Here is a 14409-nt window from a genome sequence, read left to right as displayed (position 1 = left end):
ACAGCACTCCACCCCCTCGTCTCTCTGCTCTAGTCTCAGGCTCCTGAAACTCAGGAAAACAGCTTCTTGCTCAGGCCTCTGCACTTGCTGTTGCTCTTCTCCCAGATCCTCGTGTGGCTGTTTCAAGTCTCTGCTCAAAATGTCACACCATCTCTGAGAGGCCTCCCCGACCACCCAATCTAAAGCAACAGCGGGGTCCTTAGTCACCACCTTTGAATAAACCAAACTGAAACTCTACACTGGTAACCAGATTTGAGATTTATGGTTGGAAAATAGAGATTTACCAAAGTTCGATTTTAGTCTCTATACTTGGCCAAAATCTGGCTGCGGCCTTGGTCTTTAGGACTGCAAGCTGAACAATCGCCCACTTCTGCAGCATTTCTGGCATCTCTGACTGTGTATGTGTGACCAACAACTATATGTTAATGTTACCATCATACCTAATCCACATGATGTCAGTATTGCGGACAAGGCATGCGTACAGAAGTACTATTAATATCTGAATAAAGGTAAAAACATTCTAGATGTAACATCTAAGTTTTGTGTTTTATTAAGTTGAAATTCTGTCAATACAATACTTATTTATACATTTATTATTACAAAAATAAAAGCTTCAGTTAACGATGTGATTTTTATGTTCAAAAACAATTAAGGACTTTCAAACAGTTAAATATATTAACTAATATTATGAGTATTAAGAAGGTAGATTCGCTAGATAGCTTTACAAATAACAGTAATTATTCTTTGAGCCAAATGTTTATAAAAATTTTAGTAACACATGGTTAAATAACAGAAATTAAACTGTATTTTAATTCTAACTTTTATAGAATTGTTTTATAACATTTATTACGAACAGAATAATCTTTAAGAACTTCACCTAATTTGTAGTCCTGATTTGTAGTCTTTCAAGAAAAAGTCATATTTGGGAATACCTCACATCTTGTGAGGGTGAATTAAAAATAAAATGCCAACCTGTCACGTCAATTTTATGACATGAAAAAAAACCCAAAATCACAGTCAACAATATCCATGATAAATCATCTTCAAGCCAAACATAAAGAATATATAGAGGGGCTTCCCAGGTGGTGCAGTGGTTGAGAGTCCGCCTGCCAATGCAGGGGACACGGGTTCGTGCCCTGGTCCGGGAAGATCCCACATGCCGCGGAGCAGCTGGACCCGTGAGCCATGGCCGCTGAGCCTGCGCGTCCGGAGCCTGTGCTCCGCAACGGGAGAGGCCCGCGTACCGCAAAAAAAAAAAAAACCAAAGAATATATAAAGTATGAAGAAAACAATGTTAAGAAAAAATGAAATACTCAAACACATTTTGTACTCACTAATAAAATTTCAAAACAGACTTTACAAAACTGTTTTAAGAAGACAATTTCTTGTAGTTGTGTGTATACGGAGGCTAAAAATTTAATCAAAAAGCTTTTCAAAATGATTGGTATAGGGCTTCCCTGGTGGCGCAGTGGTTAAGTGTCCGCCTGCCGATGCAGGGGACACGGGTTCATGCCCCGGTCCGGGAAGATCCCACATGCCGCAGAGCGGCTGGGCCCGTGAGCCATGGCCGCTGAGCCTGCGCGTCCGGAGCCTGTGCTCTGCAACAGGAGAGGCCACAACAGTGAGAGGCCCACATACCACAAAAAAAAAAAAAAAAAAAAAAGACTGGTATAGATTGTCAACGATTTTTAGTAGCTGAAGATGAAGGATCCTCGAGGCTTGCCCAAGCTATGAATCCCAGGTACAGGTTCCTTCCAGAAAACAATTTACCAGAAACTCTCCCGAATTACATTCTGCTTTGTCTAAAAACGTTAGTGATGGGACTAAACGTGGCAGCTGAAGACAAATGTCCTTCCGGTATCAAACACGTGTTAACCCAGGAGCAATCTAGCGGCTGACACAGCTGACCAATTTGCTAAAATTTCAAATTTTAACAATCTGACTACTAAAACGGAATACAAATGCAATACTGAAAAATGTTTAATAAAATCTGAGATTTGTGGGACTTCCCTGGTGGTGCAGTGGTTAAGAATCCGCCTGCCAATGCAGGGGACACGGGTTCAATCCCTGGTCCAGGACGATCCCACATGCCGTGGAGCAACTAAGCCCGTGCGCCACAACTACTGAAGCCCGTGCGCCTAGAGCCCATGCTCTGCAACAAGAGAAGCCACCGCAGTGAGAAGCCTGCACGCCACAATGAAGAAGCCCCTGCTTGCCACAACTAGAGAGAGCCTGTGCGCAGCAACGAAGACCTAATGCAGCCAAAAAATAAATAAATAAATGAATAAAAATTTTAAAAAAAATCTGAGATTTGTGATGTGTGATGTTCAGCTTGGGTCTCAATGATTTGATCATGACCATCTGACACTGGGTTCAAATTCATATGCAGTGGATTTCCGACAAAGGACAGGGTGAAGTACACATAAAATATTTTAAAGTAAAAAGTTAAACTTAGAAAGCTTCCCCTACTCGTGAGGGAACAATACTTCCACCTTCTTGTTAGACAGTCTACAATCTGTATTAAGTCCCTGTTTGTGAACAGACACCAATCTTTAAGGCAAAAATCTCCACCTTATTTCACAATTCCTAGGAGGTAAGGTGAGGAAGACAGTGACAGAACACAGCAAATAGCAACCAGTGAGGCATTAAATGAATCCCATTAGCCATCTGTGTATAAAGACAGCAGACCAAACACTTCCCTATCTCCCCTACACCCTTCCTGCAGACACGGAAAGCTGTTGCACTGCACACTCCTGCCAGTAAACTCAAAATTAGAGCTCAGGGATCAGTCAGGTCACTCAGACTACACTAGTATCCACAGAAATGCCAAAGTCTCAATATTTAGGAAGGATATATTCCAGGGCTCTGAGAATCCTCCAATTCCCAGAAAACACGATAGCATGCAACTCATCCCCAAAAAACTAATTAAGACAATTAATAAATAAAGCCACGTTACAATGTAAATGCTAATTCCTTAGCTCAGGGGTCCTCAGCCCAGAACGTACATTAGAATCACCTGGAGAGTCCACACGATCCTGAGCAGGTTAAGGGGTGGGGTCCAGACAGGACGTCTGGCTTGTTTTATACGCCTGTGTGGATTGTTAAGGCACAGCCAGGGTTGAGAACCTCTGTTCTAGTTAAATGACTTGCTCAGACACACAGGCTTCAATTTTATCTAGGCGTTAGAACCAAATTCTGCTGCTAGATTGAACTGATTTGAGTCGCAGGTACACCGGGTACTAACTATACAACCTTAGGAAAATTACGTAACATTTCAGAGCCCAACTCCTCATCTGTAAAACGGAGATACACCAAAAGTGTGGCTGTGAAGAACAAAATAAATAACCACAGAATGCACTTAACACCATGCCTGGCACTGAATAAGCAGTTAAAAAATTACCGGTAATTTGACTAATTACTTCACGACACAGAAGGTCTAGTTCCTGGCAAGTAGCTAAAACCATCAACGTTAATCCTGAATGCAAAGAAATATCTTTGCCCCAGTACAACCACAGACAGGATAAATGATTCTCTTCCACCTTCTCCCAACCACTGGATTGAGTTTGCACCTTACCTGTTCTGGGGACAATTGGTACTTCAGTTTCCAGTGCTGTCAACCTGGTGTCTTTCATGGTCACTGAAGAGAAGAAACACGCATCTGTCAATATCAATCTCACAATGAAGTGAGATCCCAGAAGCAATCAGAGGAAGTTCAGGATTCACTGGCTTCCACCTCTTTCCTACTGCACATCCCTGACAGGTGGCCATCCGGTTTCCGCTGGAATGAACACTTATAATCACTGGGTGCACATGCCTCTCCCCGTCTACATTTCTGAACAGTTGGTTGCTGGAAAATTCTTTATATTGTGCTGAACTTGTAAACTCTGCCTTTTGTTAACTGTCTTTATTAGAGCTATAAACGAATGGGCAGGAAATGCATGGGCAGGATGGGCTCCAGAATTAGAGCTCCGAGTTGAAATCCAAGCTCTGCCACTGAGTAGCGGTGTAACTTTGGGTGATTTATCTTATGTCTCTAATGTCCAACCTTAAATTACGTCACTGTACAGTGAGAAGAACGGTGGCGTCTACCTCACTAATCCAGGAGAGGAACGCCCATAGCCCTCGGCACGGTACGTGGCACAGAGAAACCACCCGAGGAGCCCAAGAGGAAGAGCAGCGCCAGGCACGAAGCGCTTGGTGGGTCTGCATCACTTCAAACCCACCACGCCCCCTCCCTCCCCACGGCCCTGCCCCACTAGCCACACAGTCTCTCAGCCAAGCCACACATGTCCCCACTTCAGGACCAGGTACATGTTGTCCCTGTGCCCAAGAGACTCTACCTCTGCCCCCTCCCAAGCTCAGTCTTCACCCTGAAAAACCTCAGCTTAAACATGCGCTTCATCAGAGAAGCTTTCACTTCCCTCCACTCAGGACCAGACCAGGTCAGGCCCCATCACATACTCTCAGCAGCCTGTATTTCTTGGTGTCACGGACCACAACCGACTAAGCAAGTGTAATTAGTCACTGAATATGTCCCCCTCACCAGAACAGCAGTTCCAGCCAGGGAGAGACAGGGGCCTCTCCAGTACTGTGCCTCTTGCAGCTGCCACAGTGCCTGGGACTTGTTCACTGAACGATTAGGAGTTAAAATATTTCTTAAATAAATGTACAAAGTTGAATTCTGCCTTTGAAACCACACAACCTTAATCTAATCCTTCTACATGACAAGCATAAAATATTTGAGAACAGCTATCATTTCTCCCTATTTTCTTTCCCTTTTTGCCCTGCTTTCTACCTAAATTACCTCATATTAAATATCCTTGTTAAATATGAGTACATGTAAATACATTCCAGTTTGCTTTTAAAATGTGGGCCCTTCAAACTACGTTTAGGTACAGCCTGATCACTAGATTGTAAGCTCCATGGGGACAGGGACCCAGGGCCTATTGCAGCATCTGGCACACAAGGGGCAAATATACCCCGTTCAAGTCAACAAAGATTTCATCAGCTTCTTTGGTAGCCATTCCAGGGTTGAATACAGATATGAAAAGCTGAACCTCATACACTATATATGCCTAATTACACTGAACACGGAAGAGGTAGGAAACGAGACGTTCCACATACAGTCCTGGTCAAAGTTGAACTAGTGTGTTGAGCAGCTCTCTAACAATTAAAACCTCTTGCTCCAGATGACGCGGTAATTATACTTCCCTGTAGAACACATTCTAGGCACTAACGCCGTTAACTGTGGTCCTCAGTGGCATACTGCAAGTGTGTGCAGAGCTGGAAGGCGGGCTGGCTTCCCAAAAAGGCCAACGAAACCATTCACACAGGGGGTGCTTGCCCAGCCACAGTCACTCAACCAAAAGAGCTAGAATTAAAACACTGGAGCCTCTGATCTTTAGAATCTTAACTTCAGCTGTTACTCCACTGAGTCATGTAGACTTCCTCTTGCAATTAATCCCAGTTGGATCTTTTACCTGAAAAGGAATATCTAAGGCAAGGGTAAAATTAGGATGTATACAAGATGAGATCTTATAGCTGCCTAGCCAGGATCACTGTCCTATATAAAGGAACTGAAATAGGAAATCAGAATGGTTTTTGTCCAATGCTCGACATTAAGACTTCTTACCTTCTTTATTGCTATGCTAAAAAATGGTAATGGTGATAAATGTTGGCCAGTCAGGGGCTACCTGGCATTATTTATATTTTAAGTGTTTACTTATTCATTTATATTTAAATCCTGCCCTATGGAGGTACTACTAGGTAAAATCATGCAACCTGTGAACTTCCTGATCAGAAGTGAGGAACGGAGAAGACCCTCTTCAAAAATGTGTACCCTTGAGGGGTACGGATGGAAACACCTGTCAGAGCATAACAGGGCCAATCCATGTTCTTATCTTCGAAAGCCAAATTAAAAAAGAAACATGCCCTCAGATCTGGACTCTTCCTCTTGGACCCAAAAGTTGTATTCTCATCAGAAAGCAACACTGTAATTGCACTTCTACAAGTCTTTTTGAATAGAAATAAAGGGTAGGTTTGGGGAAGATGACAGCTCTGTGCTTTAGCGTTTTGAGATTAAGCAGAAGGAATATAGGTCAACTTGTTTTCACATTTCACCTTCATTTCATTCTGTAGGTGTCTACAGAGCGATGGTGTGTATATGTGGGGTGCACACAAACTCCAGCTCAACAGCCATGTAGAGATGTCATTAGCAGGACTTGTACACATTTTTTCACACATCTCTGCCCTAGGCAAGATGCATTACGAGGCATGAGAGACCTGAGAGCTGTAATATACCTTTATGAAATACTATTGGCAGGTACCTAAATGCCTTCACGAAGTATTTTATCTGAAAATATCAGCTGAATATTCAGACTTTTGGAAAATCAGTGTTGTGTGTGGCCTTCTATCCCCTAGAACTCCTCAGAACCCCAAATCACATAAAATATGTAACTGCATATCACATCGCCTAGATAATTTTGTGCAACTTTTCTATGATGTAAAAACACAACTACAGGTATAAACGAAAGCAGATGTCTCTTCACTGTAACTTGTTTTCTGTACTGAGGTTTTTATCTAAAAGTTCAAAGACAATTCAGATACAGGTTCAGGCATAGATAGACTATTTCATTATCAAGTACAGTATAAGTAGAACAGAAACATTACACAGATAATACAGATAATAATAATATGTCAATAACACACTACTGGGATTCCCTCGTGGCACAGTAGTTAAGAATCCGCCTTCCAACGCAGGGGACATGGGTCCGAGTCCTGGTCTGGGAAGATCCCACATGCCGTGGAGCAACTAAGCCCGTGTGCCACAACTGCTGAGCCGACGTGCCACAACTACTGAAGCCCACACGCCTAGAGCCCATGCTCTGCAACAAGAGAAGCCACCACAATGAGAAGCCCATGCACCACAACGAAGAGGAGCCCCGCTCGCAGCAACTAGAGAAAGCCCACGCACAGCAACGAAGACCCAACACAGCCAAAAATAAATAAATAAATAAATTTATTAAAATTAATAATACACTACTACACAATTACGTTTGGCTCAGCAACGCTCAGGTGATTTCTTAGAGTAATATTCTATCAAGTGAATAAAGTTGCATTCAGCACAAATGCATCCAAAAAAGGTAAGCTACAAGCTCCAATTCACTCTTCCTACCAATGCACAGAAGGAAAGAAAGGGGTAGGAAATACCACTCAGTGTGTGAAAGTAAAACAGCTGGTAGCAAAACCTGCCAAACTGTGTAGTCACGTGTGATTTACATGGTCTCAGCAGTTGTGGTCTCTCTCAAGGTTGTATAAACAGGGGCAGGGGAGCTCCAGATTCTCCACTCTGAACTTTTGCCATGAGGGACCTGGAAGGACAATTCACTGAAGCGTATACCTACCCTATTTCAGAGGTAAATCCTCTAGTAACTTGCCTGCAGGGACAGAGCTTGATTTTGGTAAGGTGTAGCTCTTCTATAAATAATGTTTCTTATGTTTTAACTTTCTATTAGCATGAACAAAATTATTTACCAAGAAAATAAACCAAATATCATGTATGTTTCAAAAACAGAGCTTCCCTTAAAAGAAATCTGAGAGGGGCTTCCCTGGTGGCGCAGTGGTTGAGAGTCCGCCTGCTGATGCAGGGGACGCGGGTTTGTGCCCCGGTCTGGGAAGATCCCACGTGCCGTGGAGGGCTGGGCCCGTGAGCCATGGCCGCTGAACCTGCATGTCCAGAGCCTGTGCTCCGCAACGGGAGAGGCCACAACAGTGAGAGGCTCACGTACTGAAAAAAAAAAAAAAAAAAAGAAATCTGAGGGAAACTGTTAAGATTTCTTTAGGTTTCAAGTTCACAAGACTAAAACAGAAATATCCTAGGGAATAAAGGCACAGGGTTTGATAGTCTAGGACTAACACATGTGGTTCTCAAATGTGGTCCTCACACCAGCAACATCAGCGTCACCTGGGGATTTGCTAGAAATGCAAATTCTTGGGCCTTGAGCCTTGGTGGCCAGAGACCTCTGAATCTAGAAGTGGGTCTTCCTGGCGATTCTGATGCCCACAAGAGGTTGAGAACCACTAGTCTAGGAAGAAGGATGAAGGCAAGAAATATTAAAAATATCTATTTTATATCTATTTTATATACACTTTTGAGGTTCTAAAGGAAAAAAACAGTGCATAAACCCTGGGGAAAAAAGCCCAATGGAATTCTGCCAGGTGCTAAAGGTACACATAGACCGAATGCCAAGCTTGACAAGCATTTAGCAAGTTACACACCTGAGTTCTCCACTTATAATTTTTTTTTAATGTGGCACCTAAGGTTGATCTCCCAGTGAAGTGTAAAGAACCTTTCAATATAAAAGTTTAAGAAAATGATTTATAATACAAACAGTACATAGTCCATCTTTAAAAGACGTGGGCCTTTCCTATCTACTGTTTTGTTTGTTGTTTGTTTCTTTTTTAAAGCCCAAGTCCATTTTTAAGAGCAGTAGTCTATCTAGAATGATCAGCTGGGCTTTAGGCTGGGTCTGTAAAGTTCCTGAAGCCATATCCAGAATTTCATATCTGTATGAATTTTGTTCTTGGTGCTGATGGGACAGAAAACGATATTTGGTCCACAGCTTCCCACAAATCCTCAGAGGGTAACGGAGGCCCCCCCAAAACTTAAGAACCATTGACCTTTGAGTTAGTTTATGAGATCAGCAGTTCAGACAATTTATCACAGTGCAAGATTAAATGTGTGTGTTCTGGAGTCAACCAACAGGGCTCAAATCCCAGCTCAGCCACCAAATAAGTGACCTTAAGCCTCAGCGTGCTCATCTCTCTCTCCCGCCCCTTAATGCTGTGGGAAGAGCTAACAGGATCACGCATGTAAAAAACATAGCACATTGTTTGGCACTGTGCCAATAAATATAAACTTTATTATAACAATATTACTACTAAACAAAATGGGTACATAAGCCTTGGAAGTCTACATTTAATAACTTATACTTGAAACACTGATACAGTCATCCTGTAGCTTAAAATGGATACACTTCATGTGTGTTGCTGTACTCATGTGCTCTGTGGAACTACTCAGAGCAGCACAGGTCTTAACAACTGCAGACATTACGGTCACCACATCTGTTTTTTCTTACCATGGCCCATTGTGTCCTCTATCACCGACCAAAGGGTAAAGTTGTCCCTTGTTACTCAAACACTTCTTGGCTTCTATTGCCATTATCTTTACTCTAGAAAGTGACCTGTGAATTCTAGGCCAGTAACTACCATGTCTTGCTCTGTATCAAAGCTAGGTTTTTAGGGCACTTTACTCATTAGATGACAATCTGAATCCACTCAACCTTAAAAAGTGTTCTATAACCTTTTGCTACTTCCCTGTATAGAACAAAAGTTAGTACTGCACAAGAGAATGGACAAGAAGAAATTAGCAAGGTCCTGGGATTACATATGTTTCATATATACATATTTTTTTAAATTCTCCCCCTCCCAAAAATAGACACTAGACATTAAATTACTAATGTCTAGGAACTACACGCTTAATAAGTAAATCAGAAAAAGAATAATCTAAAATTGCTGATGGTAATTTTAAACCAATTTAATTGGTCTAAAACCTTTTTCAGACCAATAGAAAAAATCAGTATTTCATGCAAACTAAACACTGAGGGGGGAAAATTCAGTTTTTGAGTATATGCTAATTATAAGTATATATGTATTTTTAAAGCAAAAAGCTCGAGGTTTAAATGCTATCGAGTACACTTTTCTTTCATGCTTGCAGCTACTTAAATGACAAACAAAACTAATACAAATAAAACTAATCTCTCGAAGAGAGATTTATAATATGAGGAACTTTTAAGGAATACCTTCTTAAAAATGTGACATAAAGGAAAGGATAAAAACAGGTCGCGCTAAAGGTCATCCGTTTGCTCAGTTATTATAAAGCCATTAACACTTTGATTCAATCAATGTAGAATCTTTAACTGAAGCCCCAGAAGGACTTGAAATCTCAGAAATTTAGACTTTGAAATACTCATTTACAATCCAACTCTCTCATTTCACAAATGAATAAACTGAAGCTCAGAGAACTTAGTGGCTTGTTAGAAGTCAAAAGCTATCTGACTTTTAGAAAAGCTTGAAATGGTTGATGTATTGCTGTATTTGGCTCATCTGCAGCCAAGAATATCCAGTTAATTCCAGAAAAAGTTAACTTTAGTCTACCATGGCCCTAAACCCGGAAAAGAACCATACCTGTACCTTAACAAACTCTGAAAGAAGACAGATCTGTACGATCAAGTCAGCTGTAATTCAGAGCCCCAAACTTACCCACCACTATATACACCAGAGGTTAGAAGCTATTTTAAGAAATGCCTCTGCAATAAATTATAAATTAAAAGAAAAATAGCCAAAGTGGCTACTTTAGCCACTGGTCCGCAACCCCTGGTGCACATCAGAATCACCTATGACTTCTTCCAAAATACACTTAAAGACCAAATATGCAAATCTACCTACTACGGGGCCAGATACCTGTGCATGAAGGTTCTGATGGACGTTACCGTTAGAGATCTCTCGTTTCCAGTAATTTCATTACTCTATAAACATCCCATAGACAGGCATGTATTTGATTTGTCCTAGTAAGACTGTTCAGTTTCACCTCACAAATGAAAACAGGTATGCACAGAAGGCATCTTATTACACCCGGACAGCAGCAGCATGGGACATCTTTGCTCTCAAGAAACCAGTGAGGAAGAGTACAACTGAGTCACAGGATTTGAGACACTCCAATTTCATGAAAACAAGTAAGAATGCATGTAGTTGCCTAGGAATCTGTCTAGCTAGGCAATTAGGAACATCCCAAAGTCTTTATGACACCAGGAAATGCGTGAAGCAAAGAAAGCTTACGTCGTTCGCCCTTCCATGCACGTGACGTAAGAGCGTCTGGGTAAGATATATAGTTTGGTAAGAGGATAGTTTCCATTGACACCCTCTATAAATACCCCTTAAGTTTACACCAGGTGGTTAGAGGGCGAACCTGTGACTCCCCAGAGAAATAGCAAAGAATCTGTCAGTGTTTCTGAGGCACCTCATTGGCCCGATGCGTGACTGTTAAAGGTGCATTTCCCCACTCGACCCTACATCAGTTTTCACACGTGCATGTTCCAGGTTTACTCAGGAATGGGCAACTTAAGAATCACAGGTGGTTGCTCTGTAAATCAAGGGCTCCCACAAGGGTTGGTTTTATGACGCTTCTCGAAATTTACAGCTCCACTCTGCCGGCACGTGTGGATTCAGACGACTCCAAGTTGATCCCCAAATTATAAACCGATGAATCTCAGAAGAGTATTATACTATTTTAGTACTTTTACAGCTTACGCTATGTAAAATGAAGGGCTATTTCCATGCTTTCTATAAAAAAAACCCAGCAAAGATTTTAGCACGACTTCTTTCTGCAGTAAACGCGTGAGTTTTATGAAAACATCAAATACTTTCCGGCGTAATTTAGACTAACATGTTTACAGGCACAACCCTGCCACCCCCAACAAAAGCTAAGGTATATAAGCAAGGGTGTCCCTCCTCAAAATTAAAGACACACACACACACACACACAGGCACTTATGCGCAGACCTCGGCCAACTGATTAATTCTAATCACCTACTTAGAATGACGGGCCAGCTTTGATCAAATAGATAAATAGAGAGTCATAGGTGTACAAATAGAGACAGGAGCACAGTCTGGGAGGCAGTTGGACCCCAGTTCCAGTCCTGGCTCACATAATCCTAGAGGGGTGACCTTGGGCAACGGACCCTCATCTCTCGGGGCCTCAGTTTCTTCATCTGAGAAATGGAGGCGTTAAGAGTGGCTGCCTTTCCCCTTTGTCTCGAGGGCTACAGGAGAGGATCAGTGCAAAGCACTTGCACAGCGAGCGCCCCATAAACAAGCTGCTGTTGTCGAGAGGACCGCGCCCCCTCCAAAGCCTCCCCCCACACCCCCAAATCCGAAGCAAAACTCTTGCAAAGGAAACACAAAGAAACAGCTTTCATTCTCAAAGGGCTCTCTGACTGCGGGCTCTTCACCCTCCAGTTCCTCAAATGAATGAATGAGCGTCTAGGAGTGGCTCTGCAAATAGCTGTCTCTTAAGAATCACCTCTGCTGACTCGAAAGCAACTGTCTTTCACCGTCGATTAAATACCCACGAGCACACCCGGAGCGACGCGCTCGGTCATGCAAATTTCAGCGGAGACACCGAGTCCAGGCGGGTCCTCGATGCCCACAGGCAGCCTCCATTCATCCCCCGCCCCCCCAACCCCTGACCCCTCTCAACAAGCCCGGGCGCCAGCCCCACCGCCCGGCCCCGCCCTCCAGCCGAGGGTCTCTCCCCCGCTCTCCGCACCCCGCGGGAACCTGTCACCCCACCCAGCGAGGGGCTGGCGACCAGGCCCACCTCACCCCTGCCCTCGGCTCCGCGGTGCGGGGGTGCAGCCGTCCCCTCCGTCGCCGAAGAGGGGCGACGTGCCGGCCGGGGCCGCCTCTCCTCCCCAGAGACCCGCCAGCCTGGCCGGGCCCCGCCGGAGATAGAGCGTAATAAGAGGGAGGGGAAAGCTCTCCGAACCCCCCTTCCCGGAGTCCCTTCTCCGGCAAGAGAGCCCCTTGCCCCAGCCCCACAGGGCCTCCCAGGCTGAGGCCATGGTGCCAGGACTGCCCTGAGAAGCCCCCATGAAAGGGAGGGGGCGACACCCTCAACCTCACACACCGTCTCCTCCCCCTCAGCTGTTTACCTCACAGCTCCTCCAGCCTACAGGGCGCCGCCATCTTGGACGTACAGCACCTCCCCCCCGTCGTGAAATGTCCGCGGCCGCTGCAGCCTCCGCCACGAAAAAGAGTCCCAGCGGGGTCTCGCCCCCCACCCCGTCGAACCCGACGACAGATGACCGCGGTCGGCAGCACCTTTGGAAGGAAGGGGAAGTTCTGCTCATTACTGATGATGCTAACCAGTCGAGAAAGAACCAAGGAGAGTTTGTAAGGTAGGGGGGCGGGGACGGGCGGAAGGATTCCGAAAGGGAGCCGCTGAGAGGTCTTGTGACTGCGAAGGAGGCAAAAAGAAGGGCCGGCGCGGCGGGAGGAGCTACGCGAGAGAGCGAGGGGCGGGGCGGCGGGCCGGGCCGGGCCGGGCAAGAGGCGTAAACAAGTTGGCCCGGCTGGGTGTGGTTGGAGTCCCTCACGCCTTCCGGAGGTTCCTTCTCCGCTCGCAGACCCGGGTGCCCCTTCCAGGGTCTCCGTGTGCCCGGCCGCAGAGCTGCGTTCATGTTTCCCGAAGAGCCCGTAGGGCCCCTGTGGGCGAAGGGTCTGCTGTGGAGCCTTGGAGGAGTGGCAGCTCATCTGCGGAAAGAGAAAAGCTGCACCAGGGCAGCCTTCTTTCCTTCGCGGAGTATTTACAGAAGCCCACTTCTGGGCCTACGGAGACCCACGGTGGCTTCTACCCTCAGATTGCTGGCGTTTCAGACCTGGTCGCGACGTCTATGGAAAACCACCCTGATCAGAGCAGGCAGCTTTAAAAGCAGAACCCCTCAGTTCAGTTCCTGCTCCTCTGCTTCCTAGCAGTGTAAACCTGGGCAAGTCTTGAAGGCCCTTGAGCCTCAGTTTCTTCCTCTGTGAAATGGGCATAAGAACAGGAGTGAAGTGAGGATTCAGGGAGAAAAAGTATGGAGCGTATTTAGCACGGCGACCCGCGCCGAGTGAATGCTTGAAGGGTGATGGCCCTTATCAGAGGCGGGGGATAGCGGACGCTGTGACTGGTGCAAAGCAGCCTGAGAGAGGCCGCAGTTGAGCTGTGGTGTCTGAAAGGCTTTCTGAAAGAGTGAGCATCCCGCCGGGTTTTCAAAGAAAGGTAGGTTTCAGGAAATAGGAATGGGAGAGGCGTTTGGGAAGAAAAGAACTAAAGTTTGGAAAGAAAAGAACTAAAAGAAGCAAGGGCCTGCCGGGCCGGGGGAGTTATGGAAATAACACGTTTGGTCATGGGAACTAGTTGGGTCACGAGGCAAGGCGGCATATGGCTTGAGGGGCCTGCTGTGTGAGTCGCTAGCAAGTTGGGTGCTGTCAGAATTCCAAGAGGCCCAGGGGGGTCGGCTACTGTTAGTCCGTGGGTTGCCTTTGTGAGAATTAAAAAAAAAAGGCACTCCTTCTGGGCCCATAGCCCACGTGAGCAGAGCCCGGGCTGTATTTTGGCCTCTACCCACCTACCCGCACCCACACTCCTCCTGGGGACCCTTGAGCCGTGCACATCCTGTATAATCATTCTGGCTTCTGGGGGAGGTGAGCATTGACCTGGAAATTCCACCAGCCTAACACACCATGGAGGCAGCTGGGGGAAGCCAAGAGGTCGTGATTCAAACAGACGAGCGTGAAGGCAGGTTTCTG

At 45.2% G+C, this 14409-nt stretch overlaps 1 protein-coding gene across 3 annotated transcripts in view; it reads right to left on the bottom strand.

Moving 5' to 3' along the window:
* Positions 1-12805, bottom strand: part of TSC1 (TSC complex subunit 1) — a 46578-nt gene extending 33773 nt beyond the window's left edge. The window contains exons 1-2 of one of the 3 annotated variants that reach the window (XM_060013893.1): positions 12771-12805; positions 3575-3637 (exon numbers count right to left, since the gene is read on the bottom strand). In XM_060013893.1, the coding sequence (XP_059869876.1) occupies positions 3575-3632 (58 nt within the window). In that variant the 5' untranslated portion in view covers positions 3633-3637; positions 12771-12805. Of the gene's footprint in view, positions 1-3574; positions 3908-12770 lie in introns of those variants that run through there. The other 2 variants (XM_060013892.1, XM_060013891.1) reach the window with 2 other exon arrangements.
* Positions 12806-14409: the final 1604 nt, after the last annotated feature.

Source organism: Delphinus delphis, chromosome 6, assembly GCF_949987515.2.
Source record: "Delphinus delphis chromosome 6, mDelDel1.2, whole genome shotgun sequence".
NCBI lineage: Eukaryota > Metazoa > Chordata > Mammalia > Artiodactyla > Delphinidae > Delphinus > Delphinus delphis.
Note: the sequence above shows the minus strand (reverse complement) of the source record. Positions and strands in the feature narration are given on the sequence as shown.